Source organism: Myodes glareolus, chromosome 11, assembly GCF_982192425.1.
Source record: "Myodes glareolus chromosome 11, mMyoGla1.1, whole genome shotgun sequence".
Classification (NCBI taxonomy): Eukaryota; Metazoa; Chordata; class Mammalia; order Rodentia; family Cricetidae; genus Myodes; species Myodes glareolus.
The window spans coordinates 47,764,846-47,792,169 of NC_142036.1; the positions used below are offsets into that span (position 1 = coordinate 47,764,846).

Here is a 27,324-nt window from a genome sequence, read left to right on the forward strand (position 1 = left end):
ATAAAAAAGATTATATATCATGACCAAGTTTGTTTTCTCCATTAAATTCAGGGTTGGTTCCACTATGTAAGTCAATAAATATAATGAACCATATAAAGGCACTTAAAAATCACATAATCATCAGGATTTAGAATCAATTTACACAAATATATAGCCTTTCTATACACCACCACCAAACATACAGAGGATCATAGTTACACTCCAATTTATATTAGTCTCAAGAAAAAAATATCTAGGAATAAACCTAACTAAGGAAATGAAGGACCTCTAAAATGAAAATTATAGACCTCTGAAGAAAGACAGATATTAGAAAATGGAAAGACATCCTATGCTCATGCACTGGTAGAACTAACATTGTGAAAATGACCATTCTACCAAAAACTATTTGCAGTTTTTCAATGAGATCAGAACCAAAACCCCCACCTCATTCTTTGCAGAAAAACGATAAAAAATTCATATGAAACCATAAAAGCCCCTGGATAGTCACAACAATCATGAGCAAAAAGAATGATGCTGGAGGGATTACAATTCCAGTAATAAAAACTGGTATTAGCACAAATAGACATATAGACCAATGGAACAAAGTCAAAGAAAAGAAAAGTCACATATCATTTCAGCCACTTAATATTTGACAAAGACACCAAAAACAGAAACTGTAGGGAAAAAAAATCTTTAACAAATGGTGTTGGACACCTTTAGTAACGTGGCAGGATACAAGATCAACTCCAAAAAATCAGTGGCCCTCCTATACACAAAGGATAAAGAAGCAGAGAGGGAAATCAGAGAAGCATCACCTTTCATGATAGCCACAAATAGCATAAAATATCTTGGGATTACTCTAACCAAGGAAGTGAAAGACCTATTTGACAAAAACTTTAAGTCTTTGAAGAAAGAAATTGAGGAGGATACCAGAAAATGGAAAGACCTCCCCTGCTCTTGGATTGGGAGAATCAACATAGTAAACATGGCAATTCTACCAAAAGCAATCTATAGATTCAATGCAATCCCCATCAAAATCCCATCAAACTTCTTCACAGACCTTGAGAGAACAATAATCAAGTTTATATGGCAAAACAAAAAACCCAGGATAGCCAAAACAATCTTATACAATAAAAGAACTTCTGGAGGCATTACCATCCCTGACTTCAAACTCTATTATAGAGCTACAGTATTGAAAACAGCTTGGTATTGGCATAAGAACAGAGAAGTCGACCTATGGAATCGAATAGAAGACCCAGATATTAACCCACAAACTTATGAACACCTAATTTTCGACAAGGGAGCTAAAGGTATACAATGGAAAAAGGAAAGCATCTTTAACAAATGGTGCTGGCATAACTGGATGTCAACCTGTAAAAAAATGAAAGTAGATCCATATCTATCACCATGCACAAAAATCAAGTCCAAATGGATTAAAGACATCAACATTAATTCGTCCACTTTGAACCTGATAGAAGAGAAAGTGGGAAGTAGTCTACAAGATATAGGCACAGGAGGCCTCTTCCTAAGTAGGACCCCAGCAGCACAGACAATAAGAGAAACAATGAATAAATGGGATCTACTGAAACTGAGAAGCTTCTGTAAAGCAAAGGACACTGTCAGTAGGACAAAAAGGCTGCCTTCTGACTGGGAGAAGATCTTCACCAACCCCTCATCAGACAAAGGTCTGATCTCCAAAATATACAAAGAACTCAAGAAACTAGGCACTAAAACTCTAATTAACCCAATTAAAAAATGGGGTACTGAACTGAACAGAGAATTCACAACAGATGAACTTCGAATGGCCAGAAGACACTTAAGGTCATGCTCAATCTCCTTAGCGATCAGGGAAATGCAAATCAAAACCACTTTGAGATACCATCTTACACCTGTCAGAATAGCTAAAGTCAAAAACACCAACGATAGCCTATGCTGGAGAGGATGTGGGGTGAGGGGAACACTCATCCATTGTTGGTGGGAATGAAAACTCGTGCAGCCACTGTGGAAATCAGTGTGGCGGTTTCTCAGGAAACTGGGAGTCAACCTCCCTCAGGACCCAGCAATTCCACTCTTGGGATTATACCCTAAAGATTCCCTAACATACTACAAAAGCATTTGTTCTACTATGTTCATAGCAGCACTATTTGTAATAGCCAGAACCTGGAAACAGCCTAGGTGCCCCTCAATAGAAGAATGGTTAAAAAAGGTGTGGAACATATACACATTAGAGTTTTACTCAGCGGTCAAAAACAATGACATCTTGAATTTTGCATGCAAATGGATGGAAATAGAAAACGCTTTACTGAGTGAGGTAAGCCAGACCCAAAAAGAGGAACACGGTATGTATTCACTCATAAGTGGATTCTAACCATAATTAAAGGTCTTTGAGCCTATTATTCGTGATCCTAGAGAAGCTAAATAAGAAGATGAACCTGATGAAGATTATTTAGCTATCCACCAGGAGGTAGGAAATAGACAAGAGTCCCAGGTAACCTCGGGTGCATGGGGGGGTGGGAGGGTTGATGGAAGGGGAGAGGGTTAGAGAGAAGGGAGTAGGGGAGGAACGGGGAAAGCTCGGTGGCCTGGGATTGGGGGGGGGGAGGGAGGAAGGATGAATATGGGATCAGGGAAGAATGTATTTCAACTAAGGGAGTCATTTTAGGGTTTACAGGAGACTTGATTATATATGGGATCCCAGGTCCAAGGAGAGATCCCCCAGATTGTTCTCTGGACAGAGGAGAGGGTGCCTGAATCGGCCGTGGCCCATAACCATACTGATGTATATTTTGCTTATCACCATAGATCCTTCATCTGGCGAAGGACGGCGATACAGTCGGAGACCCACATTGGAGCACCGGACTGAGCCCCCCGAGGTCCAAATGAGGAGCAGAAGGAGGAAGAACATGAAAAACGAAATCAGTACTGCGAGGGATGCTATCACCCACTGATACAAGGGAACGGATCTAATGAGAGTTTACCAAGGCCAGTTGGACTGGGACTGAACGAGGAGGTGATCTAACCAGATTCTCGGAATTTGGCCGGATTCTCTGACTGTGGCTGGCCCGAAGTCTTTCTGAAAAGCCATTGACTATGATACTGGGACCTGTTTCCTCTGCATATACTGGATTTTGGGGATCCAGTCTGTTTGGACACTCACCTTCCTGGACCTGGAGGGAGGGGGAAGGAACTGGAACTTCCCACAGGGCAGGAAACCCTGACTGCCCTAAGGGACTAAGAGGGAGGAGGAGAGGGAGTGGGGGGAGTGGGAGGGTGTTGTGAAGAGGGGCGGAAATGGAAACTTTTATAATTTAATAAAATTTACTTAAAAAAAAACAAATGGTGTTGGAAAAACTAAATGACCACATGCAGAAGAATTAAATTAGACCTATATCTATCATCTTGTACAAAAACTAACTCCAACTGGATCAAAGACTTAATCCCTGAAACTGCTGAGAAAAACATAGGGGTATCTTAGATGATAAAAATTAAGGAAAGGACCTCCTGAATGAGAATTCATTTGCCCAAGAATAAAGGCCATCAATTAAAAAGTAGAACCTCATGAAATTAAAAAAAACAAATCATAAAACAAAACAAAATAATAAAAAAAGCAAACTCTGCATAGCAAAATAAAATAAAAAATCAACTGGGCAATGAGGAAGATCCACAGAATCTTTGCTAGCTATATATCTAAAAGGGATTTAATCCTCAAAATAAAGAATAAAAACAGAAGGATCAAACAAACAACATAAATGAACCATTCAACAAATGGGCCTGTGAGGAATAGAGAATTTTCGAAGGAAAAAAAAACCCAAAATGGCTAAAAAAAATCTCAAAATGTGATTATCATCCCTAGCAAATATCCCTAGATAAAGAGCAATTATCTGGCTCTTTGCTCCAGATCCTCAGAAGTGAGTACCTAGGCACCAAAAGGCACCATGAAAGCTTACAAATGAGAAAGGCAATCCTAACCAGACCTACCCAGCTATGACTCCTATGACCCACATCAATAACCACCATGACACAATAACTCCATGGGTGCAATAGCGGCACAAATATCCTTGGGGTAACCAACAAACAGCCCTGTTAAATGAAATTAAAACTTGCTCAACAAAAGAAACACTATGCCTGTTCATAGAAACCTTGCTAGTGCTAGTGAAATCATGGTCATTGGAAGAGAACCTACAACCACTAAATTACCAAACCAGAACAATTTCTAACAACAATCTACAAATATTTGTCCTTGTTTACAGATCATTGTAGTCCTCATCCTTCATCCAGGAAACTTATTGCAACAGATGGAGACCACTGCAGAAAATTATAACCAATCAAAACATAGCATTGTGGGGCCCAATTCCAAAGGATGCATGGACACTATACTACCACACCCAGACTCAGGGAACACTGTGGAATAGGGTGTGGAAAAACTGTTAAGGGTCAGAGGAGAAGGGAATTTTTGTGAGACTGTATCTCCTTGTAATATCAGAAGGTACACCAATAAAGTCTCACCAACATGACCATCCACATGTGATGACATTAATGAACATTGTAAACTAGACTGGAAAAAAGCCATGAAGCCTCAATTCTACAATAACTACAGGCAACCGAAGAAAGCCAGAGTGTTTGTGTGGTGGTGGCACATGATATTAATCTCAGCATTCGGGAGGCAGAGGTAGACGGATCTCTGTGAGTTCGAGGCCAGTCTGGTCTACAAGTGGTAGTTCCTGGACTGGTTCCAAAGTTACTAAGAAACCCTGTTCTGAAAAAAAGCAAAAAAAAAAAAAATCCCAACAACAACAACAACAACAACAACAACAACAACAAAGAAATGAAGGAAGGAAGGAAGGAAGGAAGGAAGGAAGGAAGGAAGGAAGAAAATCAGAGTGGGATAGGTAGGTAGTCTTCTCCAGGGAAGGGCACACTAACTGGTTGTCCAGTACAAAATGGTAAGCCCTGAAACTGTACATAAAAGGAATACTATACAGACTAATATATAGGAATATATATGCATATGCAAATAAATATATGTGTGTAATAACAATTAGTTTAAAAAAGAGGCCATGAATTGGAAGGTATGCAGAGAAGCTTATATATGAGAGTTTGGAGAGAGGAAAAGGGAAAAAGATAAAACTATACTGAACAAAATTAAATATAATCCCAACATTTTTTAAAGTTAGGACCCTTACCTCTCTCTTCTATTTGGTTATCATTTATTTCACAAAGCATTTAGATTATCTTAATAAAACCTGCATTCCTTTCTTATATCTGTTAATTTGTGTCTATTAAAATTTTTTGTGATGTAACATCACAAGATTACGAGTATTGACATATATCTAAAGCCTTGTTTTTATAGTATTCTGTACTACTAAAGCAGGGTAGAAACACAGAGAAACTGTGGACATGAAGAGAGAGAGGAACCTGTCAATATAGACATAAAAGTCTCTCATCCACTAAAAAGCAAGAATCACTGCACAATTAGCATATTTTTAAAGGCTGGTGATATAGAGTTAATACTCCTTTCATAGATATTCTAGCTTGTGTTTGCTCTTTTTCCTTTTCTTCCTTCCTCCTGTCTCTGTCTCCCAAGCACTCACATAATAGTCACGTGTCATAATATTTAATAATCCTGTGTTTTATTAAAAAAAGAGGTTATTTTCACCAGATGTGGTGGTTCACACCTATAATCACAGCACATGGAGAACAGATGAAGCAGGAGGACCAAGAGTTCAAGAGCAGCTAACCTAGGTTATATGCTATCTTGTCTCAAAAGCCAAAACCCAAACACACACACACACACACACACACACACACACACACACACACACACACACACACACACACACACTTTACTGAGGTAGTCAGCTTTCAGAACCTTTCTCCGTTTTGTCTAAAGATACATTGATTCGAATGCATTTTAGTGTGAGGTTCTTGGAAGTTAGCCTGTTGGAAATTCACCAAATGTGTTGGACTTGCAGATTCATGTATTATATACTAAACATTCAGCTCTACCTCCATTTCCCCTTTCCTTCTAGAACTCCTATAACATCTGCTGAATGGTACTCATGGGTATTCACCTTTCTGTTCCTCAGAATTCTCAAGGTCAACAATATTGTTTATATGTGTTCAAATCTACTTCTGAATCTCTAAATTTAAATGTTTAGCTCAGTTATCATACTTTCAGAGTTTATTTCTGGTTTCAAAAGATATTTTCTATGTTGTACTGCTATATTTAGTTTTGGTCAAAAATTGTTTTCTCTTGGTCATATGTTATAAATATTTTTCATTAGTTCTTTAGTAATCTTTAGGTTGTTTTTAAAAACCCTTTTCTAGGCTCATGGCTTTAATCTGGCACTTTAGACCACTCCAAACAAACAAACAAACAAACAAAAAACAATAAAAAAACAAACAAAAACCCAACAACAACAAACATTTTCAGGTACGTTTACCATTTGGTCTTTATCACATCTTACCAATTGCTTATTTTATTTGAATAAGCCATATTTTGCTCTTCAATGTCTTATGTTTGTTTATCAAAAACAAAAGACTTAATGTTACAATGTGGTAATGTTAGAAATAACAATATCCATTTCTCCAAGATTCCTATTAAAAAATAATATTATAGGCAATTTCTATGTTGAAGAACAGCCTAAGGTATAAGTAAGGCTCGTACAGGTTTTCTCGGAGCTTGCATTTTTTTTTTCTGGGTTTACATGGTGATTTCACAAACAATGCATATATGGCTGCTTTTAAAAATTTCAATATTGAAACAACTGGCTTACAAAAGGGCAATAAAAAATATAAAGTAAAACATAGGTACTGTCATTATAAATCTTATTTTTAATTGTTTTATTTTCTATTTTATTTTTATCTATTCTTTTTTTTTAATTAAGCTATATATTTTCCTCCACTTCCTTCTCCTCATCCCTCTCCCCTTCCACCATCTCATGCTTCTAATTAATATCTGTTTCTAGAGACTTGTGCATAGAAAGCTTGCATGTTAATGCCTTCAATAGATAAATTCATTGATAAGTTCACAGCTGAGTAAGTTATTGGGAGGTAGAACATGCTTGCAGTAAGTATGTCAGTGGAATGATGTAACTCTTTTCCCCTTTAATTTTTTTTCATTTTAGAAAATGGCAAATTTTTTTCCGTTTTTTAAATTTTTTTTTTTAACTGAGCTCTACATTTTTCTCTGCTCCCCTTCCTTCTTCTCCCCTCCCATTCAACCCTCTCCCATGGTTCCCATGCTCCCAATTTACTCAGGAGATCTTGTCTTTTTTTTACTTCCAATGTAGATTCGATCCATGTATGTCTCTCTTAGGGTCCTCATTGTTATCTAGGTTCTCTGGGATTGTGAATTGTAAGCTGGTTTTCTTTGTTTTATGTCTAAAAGGGACTTATGAGCGAGTACATATTATATTTGTCTTTCTGGGTCTGGGTTACCTGACTCAATATAATGTTTTCTAGATCCATCCATTTGCCCACAAATTTCAAGATGTCATTATTTCTTTCTGCTCTGTAGTACTCCACTGAGTAATGTACAGTTTCCTTATTCATTCTTTGATCAAGGGGCATTTAGGTTGTTTCCAGGTTCCGGCTATGACAAATAATGCTGCTATGAATGTAGTTGAACACATGTCCTTGTGGCATGGATTAAGCAACCTTTGGGTATATGCCCAAAAGTGGTATTGCTGGGTCTTGAGGAAGGTTGTTTCCTAATTTTCTGAGAAATCGCCATACTAATATCCAAAAGGGCTGTACCAGTTTGCACTCCCACCAGCAATGCAGAAGTGTTCCTTTACCCTATAGCCTTTCCAGCATAAGTTGTCATCAGTGTTTTTGACCTTGGCCATTCTTACAGGTGTAAGATGGAATTTCAGAGTTCTTTTGATTTGCACTTCTCTGATGGCTAAGGATGTGGAGCATCCTTAAGAGTCTTTTAGCCATTTTAGATTCCTCTTGTTGAGAGTTTTCTGTTTAAGCTTGTACCCCATTTTTATTGGATTATTTGTTCTTTTGATGACAAATTACTTAAGTTCTTTGTATATTTTGAAGATCAGTCCTCTGATAGATATGGATCTATTTTCATTCTTCTATATGTTGATATCCAGTTATGCCAGCACCATTTGTTGAATATGGTTTCTTTTTTCCATTTTATATTTTTTGCTTCTTTGTCAAAGAACAGGTGTTTGTAGGTATATGATTGATATCTGGGTCTTTGATTCAATTCCATTGGTCCTTCTGTCTGTTTTTATGTCAATACCAGGCTGTTTTCAGAACTGTAGCTCTGTAGTAGAATTTGAAGCCAGGGATTGTGATGTCTCCAGAAGTTCCTTTATTGTACAGGATTGTTTGACTATGCTGTTTTTAAATTTTTTTGCTTTTCCATATGTAGTTAAATATTCCTTCAAGGTCTGTGAAGAATTTTGCTGGGATTTCGATGGGCATTGCATTAAATTTGTAGATTTCCTTTGGTAAAATTTCAATTTTTACTATGTTAATTCTATCTATTCAAGAGCATGGGAGATCTTTCCATTTTCTGGTGTCTGCTTTAATTTTTTTCTTCAAAGACTTAAAGTTCTTGTCATATAAGTCTTCTACTTGTTTGTTTGGAGTTACTCCAAGATATTTTATGTTATTTGGCTATTGTGAAGGGTGATGTTTCTCTGATTTCTTTCACAGCCCATTTATCATCTGTGTAAAAAATGGCTACTAATTTTTTTGAGTTACTCTTGCATCTTGCTACATTACTGAAGGTGTCTGAGTTATAGAAGTTTCTTGGCAGAATTTATGGGGTCACTTAAGTAGCTATCATAGCATCAGCAAACAGTGAGAGTTTGACTTAGTTTCTGAGTTGTATCCCCTGATCTTCTTTTGTTGTCTTATTCCTTAAGTACTGTACAGAAGAGATATGGAGAGAATGGACAACCTTGTCTTGTTTCTGATTTCAGTGGGATCGCTTTGAGTTTCTCTCCATTTAGTTTGATGATGGCTGTTGGGTTGTTGTATATTGCCCTCACTATGTTTAGGTATGTTCTTTATGTCCCTGCCCTCTCCAAGACCTTCATCATGATGGGGTGTTGTATTTTGCTGATGTACTTTTCAGCATCTAATGAGATGATTGTGTGATTTTTTTTTCCCTTCAGTTTGTTTACATGGTGGATTACACTGACTGATCTTTGTATGTTGAACCATCCCTGCATTTCTGGGATGAAAACTACTTGGTCATAGTAGATGATTTTTCTGATATGTTCTTGGATTTGGTTTACCAGAATTTTATGGAGCATCTTTGCATCAATGTTCTTGAGTGAGATTGGTCTGTAATTCTCTTTCTTAGTAAAATCTTTATGTGGTTTGGGTATCAGAGTAATTGTAGCCTCGTAAAAAGAGTTTGGTAATCTGAAAACCTGGTAGAATTCTGTGGCGAAACTATCTGGTCCTGGGCCTTTTTAGGTTGGGAGACATTTGATGACTGTTTCTATTTTTTTTAGCAGGTATGGGTTTATTTAATTTGCTTATCTGGTCTTGATTTAATTTTGGTAAATAATATTTGTCCAGAAAATTGTCCATTTTCTTTAAGTTTTCCAATTTTGTGGAGTACAGGTTTTCGAAATATGAACTGATGATGCTCTGGATTTCCTGTCTGTTGCTATGTTCCCTTTTTCATTTTTTTAATTTGGATACTCTCTCTCTGCCTTTTGGTTAGTTTAGTTTAGATAAAGGTTTGTCTATTTTGTTGATTTTCATGAAATAAAAATTAGTCATAACTTTTATCAGTTAAAACTCACCCTGAGAGTTGCAAACTTCGGAATAGGTTTATAAATTATAAAATAGTTACATCAGAGTCTGCTATCTTTAGTTGCCTCTATACTGCTTTTTATAAACTAAGTGTATCTAGTTTGGGTTAAGAGAAAATTAAAGCTCTTCAAGATGGTAATACTATTAATGTAAATTACTTAAAATAACCCATGATACTTTAATATTGCAAAAGTTATATTAAAGCATCTTGACTCGCTGATACAAAAATATAAGTTTAGTTAATTTTATTTCTTTAGCATTTTGTTTGTTTTCTGTTTAGTGAGATGGGTTTTTCTGTATAGCCCTGGGTGTCCTGGATCTTACTCTGTAGACAAGGCTGGTCTCGAACCCACAGAGAAATGCCTGCCTCCTGAATGTTGGGATTAAAGGTTTGTGCCCTTAATAAAATAAGTCCCCATTTTGAAAAAAAAAAAGTCAGCCATTTTCCTGGCAAGTAGAAATGGAAAAGGACTACAGTTTGAAGACCTGAGGTGGGAAGAATATCTTCTCCTTAAAGTTTTTATTCCTTTGCTCCAAGGGTGTTATAGTTGCAAAGAAATACACAAAGCAAAAAGAATTAATACTATGTAAGAAATATACTTGTCTTTCACATAGGTTTAAGTGGGAATGAGGGCCCCTGGAAATTGGAGAGTGTGCCAAACCTCCTGGAGTACAGACACAAGAAAGTATATAATGTTTAATAGTATGTATGAACTAGAAAAATTTCTGGGCTCTACTGTGAACTGTGAATATATGTTCACACATATACGCAAGGCTTCAAGAAATATATGATAGATTTTTAAAACATAAGTATGATGTATATATTCATACACACAAAACACCTCAGCTTGAATAGTATGTGAATTCATGAAAACTTTTATTCTGGCAGAACTTGACAGTGTAATTCTTAGTTACTTTCCTATTGTGGTTACAATAAATACATTATGAATGGACAAATTATAGAAGGATTTATGGTTCCAAAGAAATAAACGTCCATGACCATCGTGTTATGAAACTATGATATCAGGAAGGTATGGCACCTACAGAAAGACCCCATCTGTCATCTGAACCTTCTCATTCCCTTCGTTTGGTTCAGAGCCAAAAGACCCAAGCCATTGACATTCCTCCTTAGACTCCCTCCTGACATGTGCTTGTCCCTACAAGGGCAGACATACACTTCTCAGGAACAGAACATGCCGGTCAGAGACCCACCTGCCCTTGAAATACCTCACCTCAAAAACAGCCTCAGTTCCAAGCTGAAAGACTCAAGCTGCTGACACTATCCCAACACCTGCACTCCTTGCTGTGTCACTGGCACTACACAGGTGTGTTTTTGGGGTACTCACTGTTCAAGTGCAGGTCACACCAATCAGAACAGAGATTCCTTTTCTGAATAAAAGGCCACACAAGCTATCAGAAGTCCAGTCCCCAACTCTGATGGAGACTCCTATCAGGAGACCAGAGGTCATGCAGGTTGCCAGAAAAACAGACTACAAAGACCAGAAGACCAAAGAGGAAACAGAAACCAAGGGGAAAACAAACAATCAAAAACAAAACAAAAAAAAAAATCCAATAAAAAACAACTCCTATCTAACAAAAACAAAAATTGGCTCCTAGACCTATATTCATTTCTAACCCAGATACTTAGATGCTAGTGTAAGAACATAATCAGCAACAACTAGGTCAATTTTTCACCAGCAGTGCACAATTGTCCTATTATAACAAGTTATGAATATTCCGACAGCTGAAGCACAAGAAAACAACTTTAAAACCAACTTCAAGATGATGATAGAGTCATCAAAGGGGAGACAAATAAATCCCTTAAAGAAATCCAGGAAATCTTATCTACTTCCAGTATCCAGGAGGATAACTATATGATTTTCTTTAGGTTCACCTTCTTGGGTGCACGGGGGTGGGGAGGATGTAAGGGGAGATGGGTAGAGAGAGGGGAGAAGGGGAGGATTGGGGAAAGCTTGGGGGGATGGGATGGGTGGGATGGAGGAAGGGTGGATATGGGAGCAGGGAAGTAAATATCTTAATTACAGGAGCCATTTTAGGGTTTGCTAGGGACCTTGTGTCTAGAGGGGTTCCCATGTTCAAGGAGAGGTCCCCAAATTGTTCCCTGGACAGCAGAGGGGAGGGTGCCTGAACTGGCCTTGGTCCATAACAATACTGACGAATATTTTGTATATCACCATAGAACCTTCATTTGGCGATGGATGGAGATAAAGACAGAGACCCTCATTGAAACACTAGACTAAACTCCCTAGGTCCAAATGTGAAGCATAAAAAAATTCAAATCCCAGGAACGGGATAATGTTTTTTGGAGTTGTTGGCAAGTGAGGTTCCAAAAACCACCAGGTATCACAGACCATTGCCAATACTCATGGTTACCTTCAGAACATGATAGTATGACCCTACTATTGAAGATATCACATGCCTGAGCCACAGAACTTGATAGAATTCAGTTGGCACATCTGGCAGGTTCAATCCTACTAAATAACTTTTATAATACTAGATGGTGCTATGCGAGTTATTGGAGGAGGAAAGTAATCATCGATCATCTTGAGCTGTGATACCTATGAACTACAATAATGCCTAGTCTGGCAAGATACTGCCCACTTGTGCAAACATGGCAAGAATGTCATGGGGGAGTAACTAACCACTTTCTGATAGGACTTAAGGACTGGTCCAAAAGACAAAATCCATATACCAGGCACCATTTTGGGGCCAGAAATCTAAGACAAGATAGATGATATAATGTGAAGGAGAGAAACTATTTGAATAATGTATTAAGTGGACACAGGATTAAACCAACTTCCAATGATATATCATTAAATCCATAGATTAAGAACTCTCTTTTATACTTTATCAGAGAATGTTTATTTGCAGTAGATTATGATCAACACAGAGACCAATAACTGGCCAAAAAGCAGAAAACAAGAGACAGAAGAATGTTCAACCTGCTCAGGTATCATTGACAAAGACAGAATGGAAAGATGTATAAGCCAGAGGCAGTGGATATCTACAAGGAGACAGTTTATTCGGGACACAGCAGGGCATATTGCACATATGAACTCATGGTAGTAAGACAGCAGGCAGAAGACCTGTGCAAATCTGAGTGAAACAAAATCTAAATGTGGAAAGAGGAGTTGGACATGAAATTCCACCCCTAGTTGAAGTGCTATTGATAATTCTTAGCTGTAGGGAAGGAAATATTTGCTTTTTCCTAAGAATGTAGCCCCTGATAAAAACTAGTATGCTTGTTCCAGCAGTAGGCCACACACTTAAGAATATTTATGCAGTACACATTGGTATTGATGAGGGTGAAAATAAGAAGACCCAATACATGGTGGTAAGGGGTATGGACACAGGAAGAGTTGGTGGAAGGAGAATGTGATCAAAGTATGTATAAAATTCTCAAAAAAGACTAATTATATATATATATATATAATCTCTCATTTTAATTGCCTTTTCACTTATTAAATATTATAAACTGTATATATTTATGAAAGTAAAGAAAATATAATAATTGTTGATTCACTTATAGCTAAACCTCCAATGACTGCCACAATGAACTATAAACTTAATCCAAATAAGAGGAAAGCCATTTTGAATAACATCTATATATTAATTAAATAGATAGCTTAGCTTTTTATATTCATATTTCACACAGAATAGAAGTGATTATAAAGTTAGGACCTTATAAAGTTGTGTATTTTGAGCTATCATGACATTAAATGTCTAATACCAAAGGTCATTAAAAGCATCCTGACTAAATTAAGTTTTATTTTAAATGATATATACTATTTCATTTATAGGATAATAATCTAGGATTTGCTAAAATAGTAAGAAACCACCAGATCCAATATAGATGTTACCATCTATGCCAACAAAAATATTGTTTTAAATATACTAATTTAGTATAATAATATACTGATTCATTAGAGCAATATAAATATACTAAATTACTCAGAGATTATCTTTTTTATGACTGCAAATAAATATACCTCTTTATAAATTCAAATCAAAGTGCCTACATATGAGAATAAGTGATTTTTAAATAAAATTTGCAGGTTCATTGCATTAAACTAGCAGCTAGCTACAATTAATGAATATCAATGGTGATTATAAACAATAACAAAAAAAGAGTAACTTTACATTTTGATGAACTCAACTCTTATGCATTAGGACTGATGGCTTTCAACAGTGTTAAAACAATCTCTAGAAGTTTAACAAAAACAAAGCCAAAACCAAAAAAAGGGGGGGTGGGGATTGGTTGAGATTTAGCTACAGAACATACTAAGATGCCTAACCCTGGATAAAAAGGGATAAACTTAAGTTTTGTGACTAAACTCTCTTAGATTCATTGTTCTAGGTTACTGATTTGTAGTCAAGAGTTCACTTTCTTTGCAATTTGTGGGTGGCTTTCTTACCTAGAGAGCATGCCCAGAGGTGTAACATTAAGTGATCCCATCAGCATGGCCAGGGCCATCCCTGGCGCTTCCCGTTCTATTACTTCTTTTGTGGCCTGTAATTAAAGATTAAATAGCAGACTGAGTAAATTATCCAAAAATCTAGAAAGGCAGAGTAGTAAATTCCACTTCAAGATAAAACATATTTTGTAGTTCCTCAACCATTTAGATTTTTAAAGCCAGCCGGCTTAGTTTTTCAGGATCACTGAACATAAGCTAATGATTAGGAAAACCCAGAGAATGTTACCAGTCCCAGGTTATTCTTTTTCTTACGGTTGCAAAGTAGTTGATAGAAAACTCAACTTGTCCGATAACTGAATTTGAAAAAAGAAAATCTCAGATAGCTGTGACAATTCAAAAGATCCCAGAGTTGTAAGAAAGCTGGGCATTACTTCTGGCTCTTAGGGTTTTTGTTTTGTGTATGGAGGATGGAAGGCAAGGCCCTGCACATGCTAAAGTAGGAGCTGCATTCTGAGCTGTGGCACTGCTACAACCACAGCTTGCCTATCGTTCCTTTTTTTTTTTTTTTTTTTTTTTTTTTTTTTTTTTTTTTTTTTTTTTAAAGACAGGGTTTCTCTGTAGCTTTGGTGCCTGTCCTGGAACTCACTCTGATAGACCACGCTGGCCTTGAACTCAAGAGATCCACCTGCATCTACTTCATGAGTGCTGAGATGCTGAGATTAAAGGCATGTATCACCACCACCCAGCTGACAAGTTGCCTATTGCTACCGAAATAAAAATGGTTTCTAAAATACATTCCTCCTAATTCTATGATTTTATAACATGATTAAAGAGAGAAAAAATCAGATTTGCCATAAACTAGCTAGAAGAAGAATTTTATATTTTCTACTTTTATTACAAATTAGCCATTAGATTTCTAAAAAAGGAATAAAGTGATAGTATTTATTATACCAATAGTTATGATCCACCATTCTTAAGATGAAGGGTAGTTAAACCAGGACTAAGTTAATGAAGGAGACAGGAAAACCACATTTTCTAACAGTCAGAATATAAGCACATCTTGGATATATTCCAGGTCTGGTTTCAGACCAACAATGTTAAGCCAAAAAACAATAAAGCAAATCATATGAACTTTTGGTTTCTAAGTGCATATAAAGTTGTTTACATTATCATGTAGCATATTAAGCACATCATATCATTATATCTAAAAAAGTAACAATAATGAAATACAGTGTTACAAAAGTATGCAAGTGATCATCTGAACCTTCAGGAAGTCATAACTACATTCCAAAAGGAGACTCTAGCCTGAGCTTGTTGGCTGTTGATTGATCAACAGACATAAAAATAATAAATAAGTTTAGACTATTGGGAAAATTTCCAAATGCAGCACAGAGAAATGAGGTGAGCATATAATGGGAAAATGGCATTAATATTCTTGTTTTGCACAGTGTTGCCTCAAACCTTTAATTTGTAAGACATTGATATTTGTGAAGGGGCACACACTTAAATTACAGAATATGAACTATGATTGCACATTGTATTTAATGGTAAAGGTAAATTTTAGGCTAAAATTAGGAATAAAACACAAGACTTAATACATTTCTAGCAGTTTCTATAAATGAAGGAAGTTACAATTGGAAGTGACCAAGAAGTAAAACTTGAAAAATTGAGAATTTCAGTATGAGGAAAAGCAAGCAAAATATAAATAATGATAGAACAGCGACAACAGTTCAGCAGCAGTGATAGCTAAGGCTGCATCTCTGGCCAACGGTTTTCTTCTGAGCAAAAGTTGACAACTTGACAAAACTGTTAAAGCAAATAAAATATGTGCCAGATACTAACTGATAATGTAATTTGTAGGACATATATACTAATTTGTGCCTAATATGCATTTAAAATATAGGATTCCCAGAACTGATAATTCTCCTGGTTCACTGCACTCAGGATAGTGTAATGCTTAACAACAAACTGCTTCTTAATGAAGTCTGCTTTAATTCAAGGGTACCATAAAAAAGGAATTTTTCTTTTTTTCCGATACAAGGTTTCTCTGTGTAACCCTGGCTATCCTCGAACTCACTCTGTAGATCAGGCTGGCCTCGATCTCATAGAGATCTGCCAGATTCTACCTTCCAAGAACTAGGATTAAAGGTGTGCGCCACCTCTGCATGGCTGAGAAAGGAAATTTTAACTCCAAAGTTTTTAAAAGAGTTGCTACTATTTAAGTTCAAAGTTGAAAAATGATGAGTTGTCAACTTCAGTCTTCACCATTTGAAGCCAACCTATTCAATGCAAGTTTGGGGCCTCATGATAGAAGACATTACTTCAGTCATAAACTGTTCTGATAAAGTTTACAATGTCTCAGGAACAAGCAAAGGGAAGTTGAGCATAATATAAAAAGACCTCTTTAGCAGAATTAACACTTTATTTCCTACTGTAAAAAGTCATCACACAAGCAGTGCTTAACATGAATGGTTTTAAATACCAAATCTCCCAAAGATTCATTTTAGTAGCTTGGATCTCTGTGTGGCAATGTTAACTAATGCTGGTCTCCTGGAGTCAGTTCCGAAGGGAAGGAACTATATAGAGTCAGCTTGCCATATAATTGCTTCTGAAGACAGCCATTTTCCTTTATTTTGGACTTTCAGTTTCCAAAACTGAAATAAATAAACTTATTTTTCTTTTAAAAATTCAATCTCCAGTATTTTCTTCTAGGAACAGAAACTATAAGGAGATACACATAAAGATTATGTATCCCAAGAAGAAAAGCGTATTTTAAGGACAAGTAGGGAAATAGCAAAAAATAGTCATATGGGCATATTTAATCCAAAATAGAGACTAAAATATAAATTTATCTACTTGAGAAACATTGCTTATTAGGAGTCTACAATAATGTTTGTAGTATTCAAAGGATGTGATGGTTCAGTGATGAATTAAATAAACTGTATAAGCTGAGACCTACAGCTAACAAAAAAATGTGAAAATTGCATGGAAGAGATAGTTTGCCAATTTTTATAGATTCTCTAGACTATATCATGAATGTTGCCAGAACACTGAATTCTACCTGAAATGTCTCACTTTAGTTTCCAGAGAATTATTTTATTAGAAATTACTTTTGCGGTCTACCATTGGACATAAAAAAATCTCTCAGTAAAATTTCTATTTATATGATGAGTATCTGAGGTATGGTCACATTATACTGTGATTTTCTTTAAATGGTCCTGCAGGGAAAATTTCTGATCTTAAGACCGAATAATTTCTGCATTGTTAGTTTGCTTTTAAGTTATTATGGTATGAATCATGGTGAGCTGGGGGAAGGCAGGGAACAAACCATGAGATTCTTATAGGTCAAGACATAAGAATATGTTTTCAGTACGATGTTCTTAAATAAATTACCAACATAATCTTTCTTATATCTCTAACTAATGCATCTTTTCCATATAGCACTATAATCTATTCTGGGTTTTTTCTATTTTTAAAATGACTAGTATGGCAAAAGCTTCAATATCTGTAAAGTTATACAATGCTACTACAGAGATACTGTCTAAGAGAAGGGGGTTGGATCTATTGCATCACACTGTACAGTGGGTAACACCTAGCATATGCTCAATAAACAATAGTGAATCACAGAAATAAATATATACAGTTATCTAGATTTGAGAGGAAAATATTTAAGCTTTCTGAACTTCTGTGTATTTAAGAATAAAATATACCATGACCTCTTAAAAGGATGATGAAGACTGAGAAGTCATAAATAAATTACCTAATATACACCAGGGACTCATGCAAAGTAAGTGTTTTCTGTCTCTGTTTTCCAGTTCTATGTACAACCTATTAGTTTTGATTGTATCAGATAGATTAACAGGGATAATAGGAAACTATACACACTTATAACCAGCAGTTGGGAAGCAGAAATGAACATAGAAAATTTACAACAATAACACAAATGTAAGAGCACTGGTTATTGAAGAAAAGGGAGACTTTTGATCTTTACGAGCAAAAAACAAAGTAAGCTGTAGATTGGAAGGACAAAAAAACAGGGCAAAAGCTGGTGCAAGTTCTATAGCCGTAAATGGAAAAGTACAAGGAATAAGATAAGAGAATAAAACCTAACAGAATAAAACAAGACAAAGTACTGTAAGGCATTAGAAAACCCAAACAGAAGAGAGGTTGTAAGAAAACACCTTTAATTATGCATAGTAGTAAAACATAGGAAGAACCATCTGTGTCTGCTAATGTGTATATATAAACTGTTATCAATGCTAAAAAGATATCACTAAAACTTTGAGATTATTTACATAATTATATTATGGTACTATTTCAAACTTTGGTAATCATATACTATTAATTTGATTAGCAAAATTTTTTTCCTTTAAAAGAAATATAGTAGAAATTAGGATTTTGATTTCAGATAATGCTTTAAAATAGTCAGTGGCAAAATAATGAGGGTTAGATAACATGTACCCACTTTCTTTAAACAAGGTATTTAAATTTAATTTATAAATATTTTATATTTTTTTCCTGCTTGAATTGTTTTTGATGTAGGTGGGTCTTATTTCTATTTGTTGCTTTCATTGGTTAATAAAGAAACTGCTTGGCCTGATAGGTCAGAACATAGGTGGGTGGAGTAGACAGAACAGAATGCTGGGAAGAAGGCAATGAGGCAGACGCCATAGCTCTTCTCTCCAAGATGGATGCAGGTTAGAATCTTCCCGGTAAGCCAACACCTCGTGGTGCTACACAGATTATTAGAAATGGGTTAGGTCAATATATAAGAGTTAGCCAATAAGAGGCTACAGATAATGGGCCAGGCAGTGTTTAAATGAATACAGTTTCCGTGTAATTATTTCGGGTAAAGCTAGCCGGGCAGACGGCGGGAACCGGCCCGCTGTTCCTTTTACATGTTTTGGACAAGGTTTTGTTATGTAGCTTAGGCTAGCTAGCAACACACTATGTGGCCCAAGCAGGCCTTAAAATCCTATGCCCAGCCTTCTAAATGCAGAGTTGCAGGCATATGGCATCGTGTTCTGATTTTAAATACATTTCTAACAATGAAATTTTAACTGGCCATGAAAAACTGACCATTTCCTTTATTCTTTACATGTTGGTGGTATCGTAGAGAGCATAAATGCCTTCCTTTATTTTTCGAGGACAACATTAAAGTTAAAATGACCTTTCTAAGATTGCTAATTTTTATAACCTGAGAAAGTGTATCATAAACAATTGAGAATTCTTGATGAAATTCATGCTCACCTCTAAACTTTACTGGAACACTAACTCTAAAAAGTTGTTGATAAAAACATATGACTTTTAATACTAATAGAATAATACATAATAACTAAATCCAAATACGTGCAAATGTAAAGTGACTCTGATGTAGATTAGTGTGAACTTACTCACACTAATAATGGTAGTAAGTAACAGTGAGATTACTTCTGAGCTATTATTTATAAATAATTTACATTGGTATAGATTATAGTATATTGATACAAATTCAAATTATATTTGTTATATTGAATATGCTCCATTTCTGTTTACAAATATTAGTGCACCTATGCAAAGTTATGTCATATAGTATGCATACATGTTTCTCTCTCTGCTTAAGATGCAATTTTAGGATATATTTATCATATTGCATTATATATTTCTACTTCTGATTAAGATACTTATATATTGTTTATATTTTGAGGTCATTGTCCTCATTTGCTGCACATTTGTTTAAAGATGGTTTAATTTTTTAATATGAAGCCTTAGTCTTTAAGTTACATAGGTATTAAGAATTACAGGTCAGTCGATGTCCATATTTGTTATACTTATATGACAAAAGACTAATCAGGTTCTTTACAGGCATAGAGATTGTATCCCACATAGATAGGTAATCTTCAAAAAACTTCAAAGAACTGTAGAAAATGAATTTAAATGACTGACATGAGGCATGATTGCTCCTGGCAGGACTGATCTATTCCTGAGAGAATGTTGGACACCAAAGACACTCCACTTGGAGCTTGTTTTCTTCTTGGAAAAACAGGTCTTTGGGCAAAGAACTGTCTGTCCCCTGCCTCGACTACTGACAAATGTACAGGGTCCAGACTGAACAAGCAGGATACAAGCAAAAAGACTGCAAAGCCTTGCCAAGACAAGGAAAGATGATTTTTCAAATTTTCCTGCAGAAAATGGTTACTCTAGGCCTTAGCCAAAACTGGTTGCCCCAACGCTGCAAGTGAGTCTTTGGTTGATTGCCCAGGTAGCCAGTTGTCCTTTTTATTTCTTGCACCTTTTATAAGTTGCTTGACTGCACTTCCTGTTTATTCAAGTAATATTATTTCCCTACTCAGGTTAACTTTCCTCTCATGACTTAGCCAAGCCATTTTTAATATAAAACTTAGACTCCTTAGGAAAGGAAAACTACTGAAACATTTAGCCTATGTTTCTTGTTTGATGTTGTTCATGCTGGCTGTAATTCTAATTTTTATGTAAGTTTCTGCCTCTTCTTTTCCCTGGACAATACATAATATTCATTCTTTGTATATTGTTTTGTATTAGGTTTAGAATCTCTTAGTTACTGGTCTAGAATTTAGGGTGGGCATGCCAGTCAAGAGGATCCAATAACAGGTAGGGAAATGGCCTTCCAGAGTCTGCTTTGATATATAACAAGCACCTCATTTAGTCTTCTATTCTGGGTTTGAGATATAACACCCCTAATATCCTGACATTAACATATAAATAAGAAATTTAACAGTAAACTTGTTTATAAAATAGGAGTTTCCTACAGGTGGTCGGTCACCTAACTTTGAAGTTAACTAACATTTTTGAGAAGCATCTAAAAGCCTTTTATCTCTTTCACAAAATGTCTTATTTTGATCAGAAGGCAATAGAAGAGAAAAAATACAGGGGAAAATTTCTTTTAGTTTCTTAATATCTTTTAAAGAAAACTGCTACCTCTGACATGCAAGTAATTATACATGCAATACAGAATTACAGATATTACACAGCCAGAAAAAATTTCATTTATGATCATTTGAAGAATCAGATCTCAGGAGTGTTAGATCTAGCTGATATGAACAGAAAATAATCTTAATTTTTTTATAAGTATACAATATTATATTAGATTTAAAAGCATTCTGAAAAGGAAGGTTGGAGGAGTCACTATTATCCTGTACCCACTGGCAAGCTCACTAAGTTCCAATGGAGAGTTCTGAATCCATGGCTACACAAATGGCACTGGCTAACTGCAGTGGAAGACAAAGCAAAACAAGGACAAGAATGTGAGACACGGATCTAAACTAATAAGAGGGGTTGGCAGGGGAGGGAGGGCTTTAAGGAGGAAGGTAAGGGTTTGGATGGAGGCTTCACCCAAGCCCCTGGCATCCATATATCCAAAGAGTCTGAAATGTTGAAGAGTAAGCTTCACCCCATCCCCTGGCATCCATATATCCAGAGTCTGGAAGGTATGGATGGGAGCTTCATCCCAGTCCCTGGCATCTATATATCCAAAGAGTCTGGAATGTTCAGGTGGAAACTCCACCCCAAGGCCCCTCGCTCATCTCTCTCCAAACCCTACTGCATTTCAGAGCCCTTCAAACAATAATCCCTCCTGTATTTAAAGCATCCCCCAGAAAACAAACACGTGGTTTTCAGGTCTTCTTTTTATGTCTTCTCCCTGAGGGGCTGGAAAGCCATCTGGGAGCCTTGTAACCATTAAACCAAATTTTTCTAATTTGGTTTGACTTGATCTGATATGGATTATTGCATCAGTGGAGAGGCTTATAGGGTGCAGAAAGTTCTCAGTGAGAATACTAGAATGCATTATATACTCTGTGAAATTGTCAGTAAAAATTTAATTACTAAACAACATTCTAAAGCAAAAGAAAGTTTGAGGTTATCTTGCATTTATAAATAACCAGATACCTAACTAGTTATCTTGTATCAATTTGAAACCTGCCAAATAGCTGCTAAATAGAAATACAGTAGTTTTGTTCCACTTCTTCAATTTGAGGAGGTTTAGTATCCTTTAAAAGTTATTATTCTATTTATTTGTGTGTGATTGTATGTGTGGGGTACACATTTCATCGCATTCAAGATGAGTTTAATGGCTTTTGAGAGTTTAATCAACTTTTGGGAGTTGATTCACCTTTTCCATTAAGTCATTCCTTGCGACCCTGGGATCTCAGGCTTGGTGGTAATTGCCTTTATCTGCTGAAGCATCATGCTGTCCTGATTTACTATCTTTCAATGGTCTCTTTATTACCAGTCTGACTTTTTTTTTTTTTTGCCAAAGTTAGTTTTTTTTAAATATCACTACTAACATATAGATCTCTCTCTCTCTCTCTCTCTCTCTCTCTCTCTCTCTCTCTCTCTTTCTCTCTCTCTCTCTCTCTCTGTGTGTGTAAATATATGAAAAAGGGACTAAGATATCAGGAGATAATAGGAATTGTTTACTAGTGCCTGTTACTATTAATTGCTATACACCAAAAAGGATGGGTTAATCTTGTACTACAAAATGCTCACAGAAGGAAGGTTATACTGTAATCACACTGTTTGCAAGATCCTAAATATCCTGGAGTACTACTTTGTAGAGAAATGGAGAGGAAGAAAAATTAGATAATTACTAGTTTGTCAGAGAGTAGTTATTCAAAAGAATATACCAACGTTAAAGAAATTTGGCGGATAATTTTTAAATGAAATAGAAAAGATTTTGATACTTTATAAGGATGAAATATTAGCATAGATTGACTATCACACAAAGAAAACATACAACAGTGCTTTCAGTTTCTTTAAAATTAAAATAGGAGTTCAAAGATCACAAGAAAACAGAATAAACATTGCAAATAAAACTATGTTTTTATCTTACATATCTACATTAAATATATTAGCACTGTCTTCTCTGTTTAAAAAGTGATTTTCTGAATGAATGCAAGAATAATCTTTTAAACTAATTTATTAATGCTAAAATATGCTAAATATGGATGTAAATTCTATTTTAGTGTTTTTCTCTTAACAAGGAAATTCTGATCTCTCTATACCTATATTACTACAATAAAAACATTAGGACAGTCAGAAAGATGAAAACACAAGTGATTAAAAATTATTCTACTAGTGTTTTAAAATAATCAGAACTCAAGTTTGAGTACACATAAATACAAAGAGGAGAAATGGATTCTAAGTTTACATGACTAGTTTACTAAACACATAATAAAAGCTAATGAATATGTCTGAACTTTTTCACATCAGGAATTCAAGTAAGTTTTAAATGATGAGAAACTCTTGAAAAGTGTCACCAACTACTAGAACCAGAGGGCACAGTAGAGTGAGAGTGAGAGATTTCTTAGTGTGTTTGAAATTACATTTAAGCACAATTTTTTTAAATATTAGCTATTAATCTACTATTTATTCTTCTACTATCCAGTTAGTATGACTCACTTCGAAGTATGCCATCTACTTATAGCCACCAATAAAATATCTAATCTGTCATGATTTGATTAGCTATAAAATTAAAAAGACTTAAGACATGCAGTGGTGCTGCATGCCTTTACTTCCAGCATTTGGGAGACAGAGGCAGATGGATCTTAAGGTTAACCTGGTCTACAAAGTGAGTTAGTTCCCACTACAATCAGAACTGTTACACAGAAAAACCCTGTCTTGAAAACTAAAACAAAACAACAACAAAACCCCCCAAAAGAAAAGAAACTTATAATTAAAGAGACTTCCAAAGTATCTGTATTTGCAAATGATGTGATTATATGTAAGTGACCCTAAAAATTCTACCTTGAAACTCCTACAGCTGATAACCACTTTAAGTGGCAGGATACAAAAATTAATAATCAGGGCATATTTTTACTTTTTAACCTTACAGGTCCTTTGAGTAAGTATTATGGTTTGGCTATATAAGCATGTTCAGAGGCCAGGGAAAACTTTATCACATCAAGCTTTTATGTGAGTGTTGAACTCAAAGTCATGCCCTTTACCTACTGAGCCATCTCCTCAGTCCAGAAGGCATTCTTCTTTCTGAATCAGTGAGGCTTAGAGAAGTGCAATGATTACTTTACATGCAAACGTTCTGACTTTGAACATTTCTCTTCAAGAATCAGAATTAAAAGAAAAAAATTCAAAACGTAGTAGTTACTAAAAATGCAATAATTTGTTAAATTTTATTCTTCTCCTTGAAAACAACCTGTTTTCAGTGTTAGTTAATTAAGGAGACTTAGTTGATAAAGGATAAACAAACAAAATTCACCCCAACGAAGTCTGAATATAAGCGAAACATACAATCTTGCTTATTCAAAATATTTTTATCCTTATAAATTATTATTTTAAATATTCCAGTTCTAAAACTTTGAAGACAAAGACTACCTCTAACTTAATTTCTTTATGTCTTGGCACTAGGTATAGAATTAGACTTGGCATCAACAGAATCAACACACCTAAGAACTCACTGAGACAGCATGCACAGGGTCTGCACAGGTCTGTACCAGATGGAGTCCTAGAGTTAAAAGAAGGGAACATATATCCTCATCTATAACCCAGAATCAATATCCAATTGATACCCACTTGCAAATGAAAATTTATTCCAAGGGAATTTCAGTGGGAAACAAACTACTTTTAAGGGCAAGCAGCACACCCACAAGTTAATGGCCAACAGAAAACAAATTCAATGAGCTCACTGGAGGTTACTGTCTCATAATATCACGTGGGTCTCTAAATCTATTATTTGTTTCTTGTGCCTTTTCTTGAGTTCTTTTCCTTCTGTTTGTTTTGTACGATTCCAATGCATTAGTTTTGTTCTACCTTAATATCCCTTAGAAGCATGTTTGTTTTCTAATAAGAGACAGAAACTGGGAAGATTCAGAGGGTAGAGAAGGTGGGGGAAAGAAACTGAGAGAAGTAGAGGGAGGAGAAACTGTAATCAGAATATACTATGTTTGAAAAAAATATTTTCAGTAGAAGAAAAATATTAGATTTCACTCACACTGTGTTATACATACACAAAGTGTTGAAATCTATAATCTTAGAGCTGTTTTAGCAAGGTCTTTGTAAGTCCATTTGGTGTTCAGGATGAAAGATGAGTTAAAATGATGGCTCCTCTAAATACAACTGTGTTTCCTCATCTGTCACCTTCATTGAAACTTTGTCTTTCAAATAACTCCCTTCTCTTAAAGGTCCACTTATATTACTTGATATGAAATACACCATTCTCTTGTTTTAAAAAAAACTTTTAATCTCCTTTAGAATTATTCTTGCTGTATCTAAAGCACTCAAGACCTATGTAACTTCATTCTTTTATAGATAGAATATAGAAACTTTAAAATCTTAAAACATGGCCTTTTACAGCTTGTCCAAAGTTTATTTCTTGTTTTAATACCACAGTATCCAGTATCCTGGACTGACCTACTTTTCGTGTTTGTTATGCAATTTTCCTGACCTCTTTACTATTAATTTGTTCCTACACATACTTCTGGTGGTAGAACCAAAGGAAATAGGGGAAAAATACTTGTACACCAATATTCACAGAAGCAATGTTGCTAATACTCAGAAAGCAGACACAACTGAAGTGACTACTCAGCACCTGATCTGATACAGTTTGGCATATACAAAGGATGGAAAAGAGGAATGGACTTCTGATACATGTTACCTCATGGAACTTAAGAACATGATGTTAAGTGAAACAAAACAGATGACAAAAAAGAATGTGTGTTTCCATTTAGATGAAGTACATAGAATAGCCGAATTGATAAAATATAAAATAAAGTTTGCCGTAGTCTAGAGATGGGATATTGGGAATTTTAGGGTTCATATAAGTATATATATATATATAAATGTATATATTTTTACACTTATATATATTATATATATTTCTTATTTTGGATGATTCTGCAACAAACAGTGGTAATGATTCTATGAATGCCAATGAAAAATAGGAAATTAATGATTTTTATACTTAAAAGGTAAATTTTAAGCAATATGCTTCCTATTTTTTATTTCCTTTGCTTATTTGTTTTTGTTTTTAATTTTTCCCTTTTTTGAGACAGGGTCTCATGTGTGGCTCTCTCTTGGCCTGGCCTGGAACTCATTATGTAGACCAGTCTGGCTTCGAATTCACAGGTATCTGCTTCTGCCTCCCAAAAGCTAGGATTAAGGAATGCAAACTAGGATTAAGGAATGCACCAGAAAGCATGATTTTGGCATCCTTAAAGTGGCCTTTTTCTTCATACTAATTTCCTTTAATAACGCAGAAATCTTAAAAATATCCTATAGATACTTTTTTCCATAGTCTCTAAAGTTATCTCTTTCTTTTAAAGTTTTCCTCTATCACATTTGCTTTAATAAAATTGAATATGAACACTTATAATTTTTCACATTTCAAGCATAATGATACTGTATAAAGGACACTTAAATTTACACATACACATGTGCATGCACGTGTGAATACCCCATGTTATATCTCTTCTTAGACTTGTAAACTATACAAAATGCTCTGATTCTCATCTTTTGTTTTTTATGTCAATATAATACCACAGAATTCATAGCACAAAATATTTATGGATGCCAAGCACCTTGTAAAGAATTGAAAATGTAAATTTCAAATCTTCATTCATGCACAAGAAAAGAAGTTATAAAGAAGGGAAAGATGGATACACCAAAGAATCTCTAAATCACCAGGGAGGCTAAGAAATTATATTCTCCAAAGAAAAAGGAGAGCAACACTGAATCTAATCTATCTGAACTATGAAGAAACAAAAAAATTAAATTTAATACTTTTAAAGTTCCAAAAATTCTTCTGATCTTACTTAAAAGATAAAATTAAATTGTTTTGTAGAAATCCTTGAGAAATTAGATAAAATAAATTAAGAAATAAATTTAGAACATGGAAAATTAATGAAAGATCCCACACACAAGAAAACAATACCTATAACATGATGTTGAAAGATAACTGAAGCAAGGATGATGCATTTTTTTAAAAAAAAATCCTTTAAAAAAAAGAGAAGAATGATGGTTTGTATTAAAAAGCAAAAATAACAGGTGGTCGTTGAGTTTTAAATCAGTTTAGGAGTAATCCGAACTGGGCTGTTAAATAACAAAGCATTTTTCTATTTTTAAGATATGTTTGGACAATACACAG

General features: G+C 35.2%; 1 protein-coding gene across 15 annotated transcripts in view; it reads right to left on the bottom strand.

The window, feature by feature from the left end:
* Gphn (gephyrin) overlaps window positions 1–27,324 on the bottom strand; it is a 351,833-nt gene that overhangs the window by 181,329 nt on the left and 143,180 nt on the right. For all 15 annotated transcript variants that reach the window (XM_087911715.1, XM_087911713.1, XM_087911716.1 and 12 more), the window contains one exon: window positions 14,211–14,305. In XM_087911715.1, the coding sequence (XP_087767841.1) occupies window positions 14,211–14,305 (95 nt within the window). The remainder of the gene's footprint in view (window positions 1–14,210; window positions 14,306–27,324) is intronic.